Here is a 19,040-nt window from a genome sequence, read left to right on the forward strand (position 1 = left end):
AATCAGGACATTTCTGTAATTCCCCTCCACTGAGCCTCGCCTCTGGTCAAACTGAGGGATTATCCTTCACCCCTTCATTTCTCTGCTTCGCCTCTCCACCTCCTCTATTCCGGCTCACACGCCCTCCCTCCTCCTCCAGCGGTCGCCCCCTTCTCTCCTTCCCTCCTCTCACCCATCTTAAAAGGTGCCACGTGTAGCATTACAGAATCAATAAACCATTACCACAGCAAATTTAAGACATTCGTATATTTACTGTAAACAAACGAGATAACTGCTGAGAGGTTCAACAGCCCTGACCGACCTTTACACTGCGTGTTTTATTGTGGGCCACAGGGTCGGATTTGGTGGAAAATCTGTTGGGCTGCTTAAGGGAGAGATTGCTTTATGGCATGAAATAGGGGAAAAAAATGATGCTATTCTTCCAGTGCCACTGGTGCCAGAGATTTGAGATTTTCTTGCACTGGTATATCTTGTGGAAAGAGAAAGGCTTACAGAAAAATTATTTAGCAACATTTATCCTCTTCAGGAAAGTGACAGAGAAGACAAGCACACACTAGTGGCACTAGGTTGTGGGAAGGACGCTACAGGATTTACAGAAAGTGTGGTGGCAAATGTTGAAAAAGGCTAGCATTTGTTTACAGCAGTAACACCAAGCTATTGTATTGTAAATCATTTGACAATGACACGTCGATGTTTAAAAATTCTATATGTAGCATCTTTAAGGCTGGTCCAGGTAACACGCTGTCTGGTGAGCCTTCTTTGATCTTCAGGGCAAATAACACAGATAAGAATATCCCCATTGTGAATCTGATGAATCCCGAGAGCTAAGAACTGCCTCATGAATCCACAACATCATGTGTGGTTTTTCTATTCCCATTCACAGTTCAAGGTGATTGGCAGGTGAGGGGCATTACCTATTCACATGTAAGAACCAATCAAGGCTTTTGCAATTTGCTTGAGGAAATCCTGCACAATGAATGGAGACTTCCCAGATGACAACTCATTGTATCACGCAGTCAGTGTTAGCCAGGCTACTCCTCCTCTCTCCTCTGCCTACTCTCTTTAGTCACTGCATCCCTTCTTTTCCTCTCCCACCTGTTCTCCACCTCCTTTTCAAATACTCTCTCCTTTATCTCATTCCTTGAAGACTTCTCTGCACAAACTTACTTTTCGTCTTTGCCCTCTTACCTTCTTTACCTCCTACATTATGATCTCATTCAATCAATTAGCCTGGTTCCTCTTCTTTCTCACCTCTTTAAGCTACGAATAGATAGACACCACCTGCACTTATATTTGTAAGGTACAGCTAACTGCTGTAGCTTCCTTCCTCATGTTAGCTTGATAAGATATTAGTACTATTTTCAGGTCTATCTACAGTATCAACAGCCAAACCTGTAAAAACTGACAGGTGCAGTTCGGCACAGATGAAAAGCCAGAACGTTTGGCAAATCACTCCGAAACCAAAGCAGTCCATCAGTCACTAATTTATCCATCCATTCACTCATTCAGTCTACTCCATGTCTGTCTTTGCACAGCTTCATCCACCATCTCGTCAAACATTCTTCCACCGATCATCTGTTCACCCACTGCCCCTCCCTGCATTCATCCATCAGCCCACTCCTCCATACCTTATCAGCCATGATCATGGATGACCCTCCATGGATGCCCAGGATGGGGATGAGCGTCTGCGAGGAAATAAAATCCAAAATCTGGGCAATGGCCTCCTGGTCGGTGCCATCTCCGAACACCACGCCGTGGATCTTGGTCCCAGACATCAGGTCGCACATGTGGGTGATGATGCTTTTGGGGTCAGTCTCGTTCACCAGCAGTGTGACCACGTTGACATCGATGGGGTCCTCCTTGCTCCACAGCGCACGGATGTCCCGGTCTGAGATGTAGCGCGTGCGTCCCAGGATCACCGCAATGTTCAGGACTGGCACTTTTTCCGAGGTGCCGCCAGTTCGCTGCTTCTGAGCCACTGCGGGGTCGGCGATCAGGGTCACCACCACCAGGAGAGCCAAGGAGAGTAGCACACTATTACTACCACTGCTACTGCTACTACTGCTGCTCCTTCTACTCCTCCTCTTACTCCTTTTGCTGCTGAGGGACATACTGCCAAACCACTTCATCCCCTGCATGGAAAGAAGATGAGGGAAAACAGGAGACAGATGAAAGGGGAGGAAAAATGTGATAGAGATCAAGGGAAGAGAGAAGCAGATGGGAGAGAAAAAGTGTGGAAAGATGATGGCAGAGGGAAAAAGACAGGGTAGATAAATTGTTAATGCACAGCTCTTTAAGCCCACACATTCAGGTTGCATCTGTCTTTTTTATTCCATTTCTTCTCAGTAACGTTATTAAACACATAAACCTTGTAAGGAGGGAGATGGCCTTGAGAGGAAGTTGCGGAGGGTTGTGAGAAAGAGAAGATGACTAACAAGTATATACTTTATAGTCACGACTGCTAGGGATCAGATGATTCAGGAGCAAACTGTGCTGTTTCGGAAAAGGAAAGCAACATCTATATACTTTACAGGTGTAATATGTTAAGACTCAACCTCCAGCACAGACTGACATACAGTTTATAACGGAGCTCTATGAGCGTCAGTAATAGACAAACTGTACTCAGCATTCATATAGTTTTGATTCATTACACTTCTGCCAGCGGGTTTATTAAGTTATTATATACGCCTATGCTGTGAAGGATAATAATAATATGTGCATTTACTGTATGTACATGTCTGTCTATGTTTGTGTGGACGAATTTTAGTTTAAAATTACCATTGTAGTGAGGACAGTTTTGCATTCTCAGGATATTTTGGTGAGTCCTCACAATTTAAAAAAGGGCTGTTTGAGGGTTAAGACTTGATTTTAACGTTAAGGTTAGAATTAGGTTTAGGTTAGGGTCTGGCATTTAGCTATGGTGGTTAGGGCAAAGGTCAAGGGAATGCATTAAGTCAATGATTGTCCTCATAACTATATAAAGACGAACATGTGTGTGTGTGAGATAATGGTGGTGACAACCACAATTTCAAATTTCAGAACAAACCATTCGCAGCTGAAACAAACATGAGGCAAAAACACAAGTCAAACATTATTCACTAATCCTGCTCATGGATTCAGTAGTGGTGTGACAGTGTATAAAACTGGTGGGCGTTATTGTCATACTGAGGCTTTGAATTCAATGTTTAATAGAAGGGACCATACTGCAACAAAACAAAAAAAAAGAAATTTGACTTGTACAGTTAAGAATTTGTGTACATAAATCTTATCTCAGCGATTAAAAAACTGATGCGAAAAGTGAGTAAAACTAAGGAAAAAAAATGAATTCTGTGTTTAATAATGTCTTGATTCAGTTACACTTGTTCCATAGTGCTGAGGATGATTCCTCACCTTTATTTATTTGATTGGTACTGTATATAAATGATTCAATGTACAGAGCGGTGACACAGCTGTCAGACACACGCACAAATCATTTTGTATCCCAGAGGTAAGTAGGAGACAAATTACATAAAGGCTGAAAAGAACAGACTAACATAAACCGGCAAGTGTTATAAATAGCTTCGGATGCCAAATAATGTTCTCTTCTGTTTTTGAAGTAGCACCGCGGGCTTTGGACAGGAGGACAGAAGGTTGGAGTGGGGTGGATGGGGGTGGGGGTGTTTCCTCAGCAAGTACAAACATTTGTGTGTATGAACATAAGAAGAAGGTGACAGCAGTTACTTTGCACCAACCAGAGCAGAAGAGCACAGTGACATCATCATTGTCTCACAGAAATCACAATAAATACGCCACCCCCTCTCCCTACAGAGACAACACCCACTCGATTCCTTGGACACCCGATGCTCATAGAGCATGAAACATCATCATGTGTAAGACATATGAGCAGGTGTGCTGAACAGTAGAGCGTGAGCAAAATCAGGGGGGAATGAAACATATGGTCACATAATGTGTTCATGTGCGCTGTTGATGATTTATGGATGTCATGACAGGACGTTTGTGCGTTGCTGCAGAGCCTGTTTGTGCATGATTGATTCACGGGAGAAGTCGTTTATAAAGCCACTGTTGAAACCAGTGTAGATTTAAGTGCTGAGATCATAAGATCATAAGAAACTTGTCTCATTTACACAGTGTTCCTACCCATTAACATATAAACCAAAACAGCACTGTGAAAGGCTCTTACTGAAGAAGAAGATATCTCAAAAACATATCGATCTAATTAAATTTGTTGGAAAGTTAGGCCATGAGCTAAGGAATGAGTAATTAGTTTTTACATACCTGGATCCAGGAGAGGAACTGTCATTTTGATGATTGTGTATTGCTAATGTGCTTTTGTTGATCCAGATCTAGATGCAGAATAAAAATGTCCAAACCTTTTCTAAAATGATACATTTAGAGGATTGTACAACATTGGCAGGGGTATGTGCTCACTTTGATTTCTAAGGCACTTTGCAGGTCATAGCACCTCTTTATGTTCATCTGTTACCTAATTTCTTTAAAGGTATGTATGTAAAGAAGAACTAATACATAGCTATCTTTTATACTGTTTTCCCACTTATTACTGTCTCTGCCCTTAGACAGAGAGAAAACTGCTATTTGTAAGTATGATGAGGGTTTTAGATTATTTTCTGTAGGCAAGGATATGTCACACCTTGGGATTCTGTAATGAAATTGAGACTCCTGTGAATAATGCATGCGGGCTCACTCTGTCATTCTGTGTTTTTAAAATAAGCAGAAGACTGCTTGTCCCCCACTCCCATCCCCTCCCGGCCAACTGAGAATAAACACTGTTAGAGCAGTCCATTCACAGGCCAGCAATGCCTAATGGATTCCTAGTGTCCCTGTCAAGACATTGCCATCTTCCTTTAACCAAAAGCTGTAGGATTACCGTGAGAGTTTGCCTTGACAGTTTGTGAAATCATTTAATTAAAGAGAACTGACATTTATTTGCTGGTGGAACAATGGGAACTTTACTTTGAAAATATTTAAACATAAACAATCATATAAATGTGTTTACTCCGATATGCATATGTCATTGTTTAAGTGATGAGCTCTGTCCTGCTTCACTTTCAGTTTAACACATTTACATTGAGAGATTGTACTGTTCAGCAACTTCTCTGCTTGTCAAGCAAGCAGCTCTGCAGCTTGAAGCTCACCTCGCTAACCGCTCAACCATCACTGCACCCAATTTGACCCCCTGGGGAGAAATCCATCCTTTTGCATTCTGTCTGCCCCAGAGCAGCGCCCATGAAGCTGATTCTCATTTTAGTCCTTGCTCAAGAGCACTTGATTCTTCCTGTCAAGATGAATTAAACCCAATTCTTCAAGTTTAAGGGCTGTCTTCATAATTACTACACCAAACCATCCTGGCTGCTACTGCTGCTATTATCATTTTACATATTACATTTTACTCTTAATATCACGGTATCGGTGGGACCATCACTCTCTTAAAATGCTTTTCATCAGCAGTTTCTGGAGGTTAACAGGAGAGTTATGAAGCCCACACAATCTGGAAAATCTGAACAGGGACACATAAAATGTTTCTTACTTGTTTTCATGAATACATTTGTCTGAATTAAGGATGACAGTAAACTATCCTGCTCCAAAAATATATGCTAAAATGATAAGCTGTAGCAGCATGCATTACCATGCATTTACTGTATATGGTTGTGTGTACTATGTTTCTGTGTTGATATTTGACCGTATCCCTGTTGTGTCGTGATAATATGTGGATTGCCTGCTGTTGTTCATTCATGTATTTGTATATATTTTTATAACTTACTGTACTGAAAACAAATAAAGCCAGCCTTGGTCATGTGGCTAATAAACAATCTATCTATCTATTAGTAATGGCAAAACCAGATTTATAAAAAAGGGTCAAACTGGTACCAATTTGGCTTTTAATGGTATTTATAGTAACAGGCGAGTCCATTGTTGACAAGATTATCTTTCAGTTCCAATGGGTGGTGTGAAAATCTGACTAACAAAAGAGTGGTTTTTTCTCTCTCTCTCTCTCTCTCCTTGTCTCAACTCTGCAGCATCACATGGGGATTATTAGGGAGAGGCAGAGAGAGAGGGAAAAAAATGGACAGAAGAGGAGAAAATCAGGCAGAAGAAGTTAAGGCAATGCAGAGAGAAAGAAAGTGACGCACACATATAAGGGACGAGGAAGACAGAGAGGGAGAGAGAGAGAGAAACAGAGAGAGAGAGAGAGAGAGGGAGAGAGAGAGAGAGAGAGAGAGAGAGAGCATCCCCAGCCAAATCGGATTGGGGCAGTTTGTCGTCACACAAAGGCTACCGTTTCTTGGCACCACAACAGTAAATGATGTTTGGCAGGCACATCCATACTACTGGCTACCATTCGCACATGTACACACACACACACACACACACAAACACACACACAGACTCATATTTCCTACCTCACAAAAGGTACAAAAGATAAATACTGTCTGTGCATGTGTAAGTATATCAAATCAGAAATAAAACACTTTCTCAGTGATCGGTGAATAAGAAACTGAAAACAATTCTACTTTTTTTTTGTTTTATAACACACATGTTCTTTTTTACACACACACACACACACACTCCAGCACTGAAGTCTCTCCTGCTATACCATTACTGTACCGCAATTCCCACACGGCTTCAACACCACAAAGCCACACAACTAGGTTTCACATGCATCAATAATTCAGCTGCATTATCTTTACATGATGATTAATATGATTGCAGCGGTCATATTCCTTCCTCCTTCTATCTTCCTAAATGGCATTAAAATTAGATTAACATTACTATACACACTCTATGCATATGATTTATTTACAGTCAGGGGCCAGAATGGTTCATACCGAGGATGATAAGTGTATGTTTTACTATGCCATGGCCCAGAGGACATATGCATGTGTGTGTGTGTGTGTGTGTGTTCTGGTTTGTAGAAGACTAGCCTTAATATTGTATGGGTTTTTCCATCCCTTCTGATTACTCTCCATTCATTCACACATCCATTCTTGCATTCAATCATCTGTCTGTCCTTCCTCTTCATCCCATGTTTATTATATCATTATGCTGTCATCCTTCTTTCTTTCCTCCTCATTCAACTACTTTTTCCCCTGCTGCATTCACTTAAGCTAGATGTTGACATTAATTGTTTATTTTTTCTCTCTTCATCTTACATCTTTCTTTCGCTCCCCTCCACGGTCCCCCGTAATCTCTCTCCAGAGCTTTTAAAGAACTCAAAAGCCAAACCTTCTTCTGCATTGATTTCTTCTTTTTTTACTTCATCCCCTCTCATTTCCTCACCCGATATCTCCTTCCTTACCCTTTTTTTGACACTTCAATGGATGCGGACGGTGGATATATTTCCATTTGAATGTTAACAAAACTGTGACTGAATTTTCAAAACTTACATCTCTATTCACTGTTGTTGTGTGAGTATTCTGAGGAGGGTTCAACAAGATTACATCATCAAAAGAGTGGAGGGAAACTCACATATAGAGGCAGAACACATTCATCCACTGGTCCAGTGCAAACTACACACTTTGAGTAATAATTCATCGTGAATTTTTGTAGCGTGGTGTGATATCAGCCACTTTCAAACAGTTCTTTTCAGATTTGACTGTTGCCAACTCTAAGCCTGTTTGCTGACTTTTGTCTGAGTCAAGTCATTTGGGATCTGCTTCATGTTGCTTGTTGTTATTGAACTGTAACACATCCCTTCACCTTCAACCACCCCCATCTCAATCACTCCTGTCCTGATTCCTCCATATCTGTCTCAATCCCCCATTTCCTCTATCTTTATTTAGTCCTGGTCTTACTTTTGTCCATTTCTGAGTCAAATGGAGTTCAAGCTTCTTCCTTCATTCCTCTCTTCTTTCTTTTTTTGCCTTTTCTCTTCCTGTCCCCTACTCTATTGCCATCTTACTACTATATGTCTATACAGTTATACAAAGCCTAATTCTAAAATAGCTTAATTCTGAAAATATCTCAGCTTTGCTTCCCCTCTCTTATTCCTATTTTTCTCTGCTAATTTCATTCCTCGGGTTCTGCATCCTTCCGTCCCTTTCTATTTCAAGAGTTTCATTTCAAATGACATTAGCCATTTGAAAGCACTAACAAAAATGGTATGAATGCAAATGTACTGCTCAAGGTAGAAAGCGTCTACATGCCTTTGCATACAAAGTAACAATGTTTTGAGGGATTAGAAGCAATACTTTTTATAGAATAAAATATAGTTTTGGAGTTTGAGGTTTGGCATAAATGGATACGTAATTGGAATGAGAAGTGTAAGCTTTTATTATTTTTTTTTCTTTCAAAATGACATCATTGAAAGCTTTTATGTGTCCTGTTCTCAGCACCTGTGTCCAGTAGATCTTTTCCAGGGAAAATCCTCTACACAGGAAGTGATGCTGTTTACATTCAGCAACAGCAACTTTGGTTTCTTTGAATTAAGTACAAGAACCAGTATTTATCAACACAACTTAGCTGAACAGATGAGGGAAAGAGCGCCATCAACAGAGACTGAACAGGAAGTCAACATCATAAAGTCCAATGAAAGATGTTAAAGTATCACCCACATTGTCTGATTGGCAGCTGATCTATGGGAACTGCAGTTCTGAACTAAAGAGTATGTATCTCCAGAAATTTTGCCAAAATTAAAGGGGAACTCCGCTGATTTTACACAGCAAGACCAGTTTACTACAATGTCTTCAGTGGCTCTTTACAAAGTCAGCAAAAAATACCCCTAGTGATGTCATGAGGATGATTCTGGCTTGGCCTAAGAGACTACGCATTTTTCAGAGAAAGATACATTACAAACTGGGGTTGTGACAATTTAAAAGACATGGACATTCACCAGGCAGGGAGGTTCTAATGAAAGAGACTCATTCTCATTACCATGAGGAAAGGATCCAATGTTTTTGGAGTTTTACCAACACTAGAGACTAAAAAAGTCAGGATATCTCAACCTCTGCTGCTTTGGATTTGACCATTATTCTCTCTGGGAAGTTCCCAAACTTTAAGAAAGTGCAATACTGAATCACTGAAGTACCTCTTCAAGTAACACCTGAATCACAAACTATTTCCCATCACTTATTCTCCTTTGTCACCTCGTGCCTCTATCCATTTTCTCCCTGCCATCCCCTCATTCATTCACTCTCCAGCTCTCTCTCTCCCATGCCCCAGCCATCTGCTCTGTGTGCCCTGACGTGTGCATGAGCGCCCATGAGAAGCCCAGTGGAAGTAATCGTCTGTTACCACTCAGGCTTCAACATGTTGTCTGCCCACTGCACATACCTCTTTAGCTCCCTACGAACCCACTGTGTGTGGAGTGTGTGTGCGAGGGGGAGAGAGAGAGAGGGAGAGAGAGAGAGGCCCACAAAGAAAGAAGTGAGCTCATTAGTATTCTCTTATATAATGGATATGAACTGTGTCTCTCTCTCTCTCTCTCTCTGCACCTGATGCCCCATACACACCTATGCCTCCCTGCTATATTGGTAGATTGCACTCTACGCTACAATACAGTCTCCTTACTCATTTATTTTCAGTTCTTTTAATGCTAATTGCATCAGTCAGTTTCTGCCTCATTAGCATGCAGGATGCATCTTTCCTTCTGAATTTCAATTTTAATTTTGCGTATTGGCATGACATGTAAATGCATTTGTATTCTCAAAGCATATAAAGAAAAAGCAATGGTGATTATAATACAGGCTGCTTATGAGAAAAAAAAAAACAATCCTATCTTGTGTATCCTGTCATACTGTGGTGTCTGATCATTCAATCAGTCCTGTCAGAAGCTCCATGTATGTTAAATCTTATACATCGCTCAAATGATATGTTGTCATTCGGAGCGGTTAGATGTTTGATGACAGGTTATTTGTTATCTCTCTGTCTTGCTTTGCGGCGGCAGGCAACAAACTAAAGCTGCAGTGTTTCTGTCTTCGTCTGAAATTAAAGGAATCTGAAGCTTTTCTCTGACGGCTGGTGTCAGAGGTGATTCCAGGTTTTATTCAGCCATGAACAACGCTGATGAATTTGAAACAGAGCTGTGTTGCTTTGCAGTAGCCACCTTTTTTTTTGTGGTTGCTGGCGACTTGATTTTTAAGCCTTTTATTTTTATAGAAGAGGCATCCTCTGATTCTATCTGTGTTTTATTAATACTGTCTTCATCATATGTAAATAAAAGTGTAATCAAAATCAATCACATCTATTTCTCTGTCTCACTCTTTCTCTCTTATATGTTATCAGACACACACACACACTTGCTGATAGTAAAAGCTGGAAAAGCGTAAGGCAGAGTGGTTATAGTCTACAGTAGGGCCTCAATCTACATGGAGGGAGGTAGGGGGTTAATACATTATTTCCTTTTGCTGTCATAAAAATATGGATTGCCCCTCCACACTGGCTGCAGCTTTACAGAGAGAGAAGAGGGAGAGAAGGAGAGAGAGAGAGAGAGAGAGAGAGAGAGAGAGAGAGAGAGAGAGAGAGAGAGAGAGAGAGCTTCTCTGTGATAGGAGAACTGCGCTTCAACAACGTGACTGAATCCCGAGAACAGGAGAGAGGGAGAGGGGGAAGAAGAAAGTGGAGATGTAAATTCATTTGGATCTCCCCATTAGGTTCAATGAAGCCAACACAATACAAGTGCGACCCCTACTGTTACAACGTGCGCCTGCCTCCTCCACTTGTGCCCAAGACGCTCCTTATAGAGTGAAAGATTTCTTTTTTTTTTTTTTTTTTAGGGCAAAGCCTGAATGTATTCACTTTCCATCACGTTTTGGTACAGGGGGGACAGACGCAAGATGCAGCCCTAAAATTCTATTACAGCTTAGAAAATGAGCGATGTGTTCCCGGATATCTCCTTAATGTGACACTGACTGATCGTCCGGGTATGGGATGGTGAGGAGCTGGAAGTTGTGCCAACCAGTAGCCCGAAACCAAAACCCCGCAATGTGTTATCCAACCTCCGGGTAGAATCACCAGAAAGCACACCCATCTCTTATTTTGTGTGGCGTGTGAGCTGCGTTAATCTCATCTTCTTTGGGTTAAAACTGGGTTCACAGCGTTTGTTGGTTACAATCGGGGGATGTGGGATGTGTGTGCTCAACTATCAAAGGAGGCAAGATGCTTTGTATTTCACGTGTACAGTCAGTTTAAGGCTGATTTTTTTTTTTTTAGCAAAGGAAGACATGTGTTTAGCTTGTTTTGGCCGGCTGAGAGATGTTGTATACAGATGCGCTTTGAAGCAGCCTGCGCTGCGCTCACTGCGCCAGCATTATGAATTATGGGGAAATTATAACATTTGACGTAAGAGCTGAGAGAGGAGAATTCGATTTTTTCTTTTCATCATATACTGCAAGCCCCGCATCGTTTAAATCCCAGTTGGTCGTGTTTTAGGGACAGCTGTGCTCTCCGTGGTGTGGGTGCCGCACTTTGGATAAGGGACGCCTGTGGGTAAAACCCGCACAGTGCCCGCTGATCAAGAGAGAAGGGAGAGAGACCGAGACGGTGCTTGGTCACCACAACCCAAATTCAGATACAAATAAGAGAAATGGCAAAGTACTTACAGCATCTCCCTTCCACAGAGCTCCAAAATAGTGGTGTGAGATGACATTGCAACAGTCCCCTCTCTCCTCTGTAAAACCATGCAGCCTCTGATGGTGATCACACTCACAAACACTGCACAACAGGAGAGAGGAAAAAAAAAATCACCGAATCTCTGGCAATGAATTATTCCCACCGTGTCCAAAAAAACTGAATGAAATCCCCCGTTTTATCACTTCACATGCGCGCAGCTGCGAATAAAAATCACTGTTGTTGTAATCCAATCTTCATTGTGTGTGCGCCTACCGCTGATTCTCCACTGCAATCTCTGCTGGCCCCGCGCATTGTGGGGGCTCAACCTGCCTCTGTATGATTAGAGCTCCCGGTATCCCGTTATTCCTGTCCCGGGCGAGGAGAGGAGCGCAGAGGAGGGAAGAGGCAGGCGAGCAGCCGCTGGACACACACATAGACTCATACGCACATAGACTACAGTATAGCGGCTCCAGCAGCCTGCAAACCGTGCATGGGACCCGCTCTCAACATCTCTCTCTTTCCCTCCCTCCCTCTCTCTTTCTCTCTCACTCTCTCTCTCTCTCTCTCTCTCTCGTCGTGCACGTGTATGTGAGAGTGTGAGTGTACGTGTGTGCCGAATGTGCACGCGTGCGTGTGATTTCGCGTCTTGTCTATGTGTATGCATGCGCGCTTCTGCAGAGGCAGGGGCAGCTGGATAGATGGACGGACTGTCGGTCCGTCGCTCTCCCTCTCTCTCCCCTGCTCTCTGCGCTAAAGCTCCTTCAGGAAGTAGTTCAGTCAAAGAGAGACACACGCGGAGAGTTGGGCTGCATCATAAATGATAGAGAAAACAATTCCTACTCTCGTTTTTATTTCCAGACATTTCAGCACTTGCATCCTTTTTTTTTTTTGTGAAGAATAAAACCCTCTCTTCACTGCCTTCATTCACGCTTTTGGGGATTTTTATAGTCTATCTGGGGCACAGCAAGAGGCTATAAACATATACACCAAACCAGTGGTGCAAATAGTAAGTATTTCTGCAATATGAATTCATGCAGATAAAAGTCAACTGCTCCATCTTCACGCACCCCTGTGGTTAAGTTCAGATGTGGGCATACACATTGGTGTACACAAATGGATCCATGTGTGAAGTGGTACAAAAGGGCTATAACCAGTTCAAATGACAGTTTATTGTAAATTAAATGAATGCTATGAAATGTTCAGTGTTAAAATCTTTAAATGTCCTTTGTCATCACTGCAATAAGATAAATCTTCCGAGAGACACTTTCACCCTAACTTTGCTGCGTTGTTACCTGTGGAAGTTTCCACTCAAGGGTCAAGTTGCCCAGGTTGCATAGCAGCTTTACCTGATCTGCTTCCAGCCTGGAAACAGAGGACGCAAACGTTTAGCCTAGTTCCACTAAATTTCAAGGTTAATACTTGCGAATTTCCTGCTACCATCACTGTTAAATCACAGAACTCTGAATGAACCTGCATTATTTTAGTCTCTTGAGTGAAATGACAAATTAGTTTTGGGTCCCTGTGATCTCAAAGCCTACAAGGAGTGTGAGTGTGTTAAAGAGGTATTCCAGTGATTTAGTTTTTTTAAGTTTGGAGACTCACAGGAAGAAGATTTTTAAAAGAATGCTGAAAACTGCTGCAGCAGGGGTGATTTCTTGACCTTTAGGAACCTACAACGCAACCGATAGCATAATCTCGTTAGACCCTGCCTGCCTGGAACTGTCTACATCTTTCAAACTCCACAGACCCAGAGTGTAATGCAGACTTTATGTAACAAATTTGTAGTCAAGAAAAGTTGTTCTAGAGCCACAGAAATCAATACTGTCTCCAACCAAGTACTTCCCACAACAATAAACTGACCTTCCTTTGTCAAATCAGGGGAGTTCCCTTCAAGGTAATTGGGGATAAAGGGAATTATGAATTTTGTTACCAGTGATACTTTTAAAAAGAGAACTTTTGGGCATGGGAGATATTGTGGTAAGGCTATAGTGTGTTTTTTTATTTGCACTGCTAAACAATCATGTCATATTTTGTTTTGATAGTATGTGTCCTGGAGATTGAAGTTGTCTAAGGCGCCCCAGGATGGTTAAGACTGAATTAATCAGAGTGAAAACACATACATTAATTAATGGGAGGAGCTCAAGGCCTCCACTTATGGGATAGATACACAGGTGGGCGTGGTTTCATGAAAATGTCAGGCCAAATGTCAGATGCCACTTCCACTCAACTTCCCCATCAGAGAAGGTCAGGACCTTTCTATCTATCTATCTATCTATCTATCTATCTACCCATCTATCTATCTATCTATCTGTCTGTTTGTCTGTCTGTCTATCTATCTAGCATATTAGGAGGCTCAGCATTAGTGGATTTCTCTTTCCATGACTTGGAAGCTGTCATGTGAATTTCCACATCCCTTTTCCTTACAATCTCTCTCCATGTTCTCTCTCTCGCTCTCTGATTAGTGGAGCATGGAGGAGAGAGAGCTTCAGAAGGAGAGGGGGGGGGGGGTTACATGCAGAAATACGAGCCTCACCAATGGGTATAAAGTCACAATTCACACCTGACTGAGCAAACGACTGGAGAGGCACAGAATAGTGTGTGTGTGTGTGTGTGTGTGTGTGTGTGTTGTGTTTGAGTCCTGGTCACTTATTCGTTTTAGGCGTGTGAATGTGCTGTAAATCTGTGCTATTCATGTCTCTGCAGCTTAAAAAATGCTATTTTAGGATTCATTATGGAGCAGCGATGCACCATGCAGCCACACTTTTAATGGAGGAGAGTAAACAGACAAGTTTCAATCTGCCAGCGTCCTTCTCTAACTGCACAAGAAAGAGCTCCAATACAAGGACAAGCCACGTACACCAACAAAAAAAAACAAAAAAAAACACAGCACACCTGGGAGTAGCGAGGCTGTGGTAAAAATGTCACAGAATGCCATTGTGACATTAAAAATGCCATAAGCCTCAGCCAGGTCACCGGGAGCTCATTATCGAGTATCACAAACACATTATAGTATGTCACTACAGAAATATTACACTGATACCATCCAAATAAGAACACAGTGAAGTGCAGTAAGGTCACAGTACTTAGATTTGACTAAAAATATCTTTCTCTACGCTGTGTTTCTATTTCATCGAGCATGTTGATGGCACAAGAATTTCCTTCGGGATTAATAAAGTTCTTTCTTATCTTATCATATTAAGCAGTCTAGAGCATACAAATTATTGGAGGAAGATTTTTAAAGCTGTTAAAGTGTTCACATGGGGGGATTAGAAATTCTGCAAAAACTCACTATCAAAGTCTACAAGCACAGTAGGAATGTTGCAGGATTCAAACTTTAATACCTCAGGGCATATAATTGCAATTTAAAGTGAGAAGTAGCCTCTCAGTACAGGGAATAAGAACGCAGCGAAGTACCATGAAGTCACAAAACCTCTAAAACTGTTCATCACAGACATTATTATACTCTATTCCCTGTGAAAATATAATTACAATAGTATCATGACTTGACATTTTATGGTACAGTAGTGTACTATATCTTTGTAGCTTACTTGACCATGCTGTGCAAGCTACCCACAGTGCATTGCAGTCAGTCTACAGTACTGTATCCTCTTTCAATATTGATTTGACACAGTAATGGAGATGCAATAGCCTACATTTGACCAGTGACCTGTTTGTCATTTTCAGTTATCTACTAGTAAGCTGGAGGATATACAGAATGCAGTCTCTAGTCTGTACCCACTTTTAAGGGTCACGGGAAGGGTGGAGCATATAAGGAAGCACGCTGGGCGGATCATCAGTTTATCATCCTCACTCAGACAGAGCCAGGGCCAAGATAAAACAACTACCTTTTTTAAAAGTCAGTTTAGTTTAGAAAGTTTAAAGGCAATCTAGCCTCTCTTTTTTTGCTGTTTAAACACATTCAGTGTGATTTGTCTCTTTCAAAGATAGTGTTAAATGCATTGCTTTTTCATGAGGTAACCAAGAGAGTGACAGATGGTAAGCAAAGTGGCAAAGTCGCGATAAAGATTTCCATATAAGACAGAGGCAGGCAGAGAGACAGAGAACGATCTGTTCGCTTAAGAGGGAGAAATAGAATATTCAAACCACAGATAGTTTGATACAATCAGTGTGCCACAACTTATCTTTGCATCCATTTTTTGTAGTTGCTTATTCAGGTCAGAGTTGAAGAGATAACAGGTCAAGGAAGGCAAAGTAACTTCAACTGTACTGTAGGTGGCACTGGAAGAGGCTACAAACATACCTGATGTGAAGGTGCTTTCTCACTCCCGATTGTGTCACACTCTGCTGCAAACTGCTCCTGTGCAAATCAGCGATCATGGTCCACTGAAGCCAGAAGGACAATGTCAGATGGTACCCCGACGCTTTCACATTGGACTCTTTCCAGACAGTTGGCTGCAAATTCCTGTACATGAATATCACACACAGGAATAGGTGCATAACACACCCTTGTTGGAATTCAGTGCCTGACATAAATGCATTTGACTAGAAGCCAAAAGAACTAATTCAGCTTTCATAATTCCTGCACCAAATCCCTCATGATTACAAAGGGAATACTGCCACAGGCGTTGCCGAAATCCACTAAACTCATGTAGAGGATTGGCAATTTCCCATGAAACCCTAATTATCTTCAAAAAGGTGAATAAAGACCTTCTCCGACTGCAGGAATTTTTGCCAGAACCCAGGAACCTTTTCAGGAACTAAGGAACTTTATGCGCAAGCTTGAGCTTTGTTCCTGTGGTTCCTCAAAAAGTTTCCTGTGTTATTACATTTATGTAAGCACATGTAAATCCCTAGAGCTAGCTGCGTTTCAATGAGGCTTATTTGGGCTGAGTTACGAGGGTTGACCTGCAAAGCCCTCAGTACAGCAGTTGGCCCTGGCAGTCGGTGTCTCCATCTCTTCAAGGTTTCTTCAGTAACATGTGAACAATAAATGAAAATATGCTCTAGTTCCACTGTTGATCATTAAAAAGTCAACTACTCAGAAGGTTTTTGAAATGAAAACCACGCACATTCTGTTCTGACTCCAGCTAGGAACAGAGAATGGTGGACAATCAGAGCAGTGAGTGGGTGGGATTGAAGGTGTCTGCATGTGATTGTGTGTGTGTGAGTGAGTGTGTGTGTGTGTGTGTGTGTGATGGCTTGGGGATACCAGTGGTGGCAGACATGCTGGGCTGCCATGTGTGTGTGAGTGTGTTTGTGTGTGTGACATGCTAGGGGAGAGGGGAGGTGTTACCAGGTCACCAAACAGCTGTCTGGGAGACAGAATGGCTGCCAGGCATGTGCAACACACACAAGCTCTCTCTCTCTCTCTCTCTCTCTCTCTCTCTCTCTCTCTCTGTCTCTCTGTCTCTCTCTCTCTCTCTCTCTCTCTCTCTCTCTCTCTCTCTCTCTCTCTCTCTCTCTCTCTCTCTCTCTCTCTCTCTCTCACACACACACACGTAACCCAACCACAAACATGAGACAGACAGGAAAACAGATGCTACAGTATCTAGCACCCCCAAACACACACACACACACACACACACACACACACACACACACACACACACACACCCACACCCACACACACACACACACACCACTGCAGGGTAACATATGGAGATCAATTAGTTTCTCTTATATTTCCATATCTTTTTATTGAGAGTATAATTCAGCACTTCCTGTGGCTTCCCGATGCAGTAATCTGATAATAGAAATCAATTCCTCATTTCTCTCCCTCTCTCACAAAGGGCACACACAATCCATACAAGTACAGTACTCATCTATGCTTGTACAGTACTCATTCTCAAAGAGCTTCCACTGAACATGAAAGGACACTTGCTCTTAGGTTGAAAGATCAGGAGGACAAGATAGAGGTGAGCACAAAAGGAGAACAGGTAAAGGAATAGAGTCAGGAAAAATATGCATTGTAAGTGTTAAAAGAGAAAAAATCACTCTGTCTTATTAATGATTGATAACAAAAGACAAATTTCTAAGGTATAGATGCTCTACTTCACATTTAAAAAAATGTTTAATGAACTTAATGCTATTTTCCCTCAAAACTTTGAAAATGAACTCCTGAAATAGACTCTGAAAATAATGGTGCTGCAGCTCCTTGGAACTCATTTGGAATCTCATTGCAGTGTAATTATTGAAGTGAAACAACCGTTAGACTTATTCTTATTTTGTGTTTCATTCAGTCGTACAAGATGTCAGGTATTCAGTGCTCACCCACTCCTTTCTCTGAGCATTTCTAGACTGAGCACCTATAAGCCTCATTAGCCACCAATGGAATAATATGATGAGATCAGAAATTATTCCACTTCCCTAAGCAGCATGACTTCATCCTTGATTGCTACTGCGCCATTGGTTGAATCACGAAATACCACAAATCTTGACCTTTTCCTGCATCCCAGCGTAGTTAATTCTATGACCTCTGAACATAGTCTCTACATGCTACCAAGCATAAGGTTTGTTGAGGTGGTTTTTGAGTCATCTCCTGTTCCTAATTGTTTTTTTCTTAATCAGATAGTGTAGAATTTTTAGTTATGTCATTACACAACATTTAATGTGCACCAAAGACCACAAGTCTCGTGATCCTGGACATGTTCCCACAGAAAACGTGTATTTCTTTCACACCCGTTGGATGTTGCCACCACATGGGTCACCCACCCACTGCAGCGGTGTTAAAGCAGGGCCTTCATCCTCCATCAGTAGAAGGCACTCACACCACAAGTCTTGCAGGTGTCATCTGTGGCTACCTTCCCCGCGGGCTCAATCCAGTATCCAAGCAGCTATACTAGAAGAGAGGAGAGAAGCAAAGGAGCTTTAGGGAATTCACCGTCAAGTCGAGGAAGATACCAGTTCCTGATTTGGAGTGCCAGCAGCTTCAAGCAAGACCTGGGGAGGTACAGCTTCCCCAAGCAAACAGGCAAAATTAGTCACCTCACTAGTGCAAGAAGTAGATGATGTTTTAACCTCTGATACAACAGCCACAACAGATATGAGTTATCCTCTATCTGAGTGGACACAAACAGTTTACATTCACTAAATCTCTTGACCATGCAGCCAAGACCCAGACTCATGGTTCTACTGCATAGATTAAATTACTATAGCTCAGTCATACAGATGTCTCTTCCATCAATCCTCTCTCCACCACTGGCTCCTCTGAAAACAGAGCTTTATCACGTGCCCGCTTCCTCTCCAACAGAAGCACACGGTCTCCCTGTAGCCAGTTTTCAGCATTTTGCAGCGACCACTTCAAATGTCATGCAAAGCTAAGTCATAGCACATTATTTAGACAGTTTACTACCACATATGTTCACACTTTCTCACAGTTTTGCCATGATACCCCCCACATGTGCTAGAACCATCTTCACGGATGAAAAGATGAAGACATAATAATAAAATCATAATCATAATGGAACGATTGCAGTGACCTCCAACACTTATTTCCTAAGAGAGCATTAAGAAGG

At 41.9% G+C, this 19,040-nt stretch overlaps 1 protein-coding gene across 6 annotated transcripts in view; it reads right to left on the minus strand.

Annotated features, from left to right (window-relative positions):
• grin2aa (glutamate receptor, ionotropic, N-methyl D-aspartate 2A, a) overlaps positions 1-19,040 on the minus strand; it is a 162,199-nt gene that overhangs the window by 139,465 nt on the left and 3,694 nt on the right. The window contains exons 2-5 of one of the 6 annotated variants that reach the window (XM_042393500.1): positions 18,238-18,359; positions 15,827-15,988; positions 11,556-11,667; positions 1,629-2,132 (exon numbers count right to left, since the gene is read on the minus strand). In XM_042393500.1, coding sequence (XP_042249434.1) covers positions 1,629-2,132; positions 11,556-11,667; positions 15,827-15,903 — 693 coding nt within the window. In that variant the 5' untranslated portion in view covers positions 15,904-15,988; positions 18,238-18,359. Of the gene's footprint in view, positions 1-1,628; positions 2,133-5,153; positions 5,225-11,555; positions 11,668-12,857; positions 12,925-15,826; positions 15,989-18,237; positions 18,365-19,040 lie in introns of those variants that run through there. The other 5 variants (XM_042393499.1, XM_042393501.1, XM_042393503.1 and 2 more) reach the window with 5 other exon arrangements.

The sequence above is a fragment of the Thunnus maccoyii genome, chromosome 18 (genome assembly GCF_910596095.1).
Source record: "Thunnus maccoyii chromosome 18, fThuMac1.1, whole genome shotgun sequence".
NCBI lineage: Eukaryota > Metazoa > Chordata > Actinopteri > Scombriformes > Scombridae > Thunnus > Thunnus maccoyii.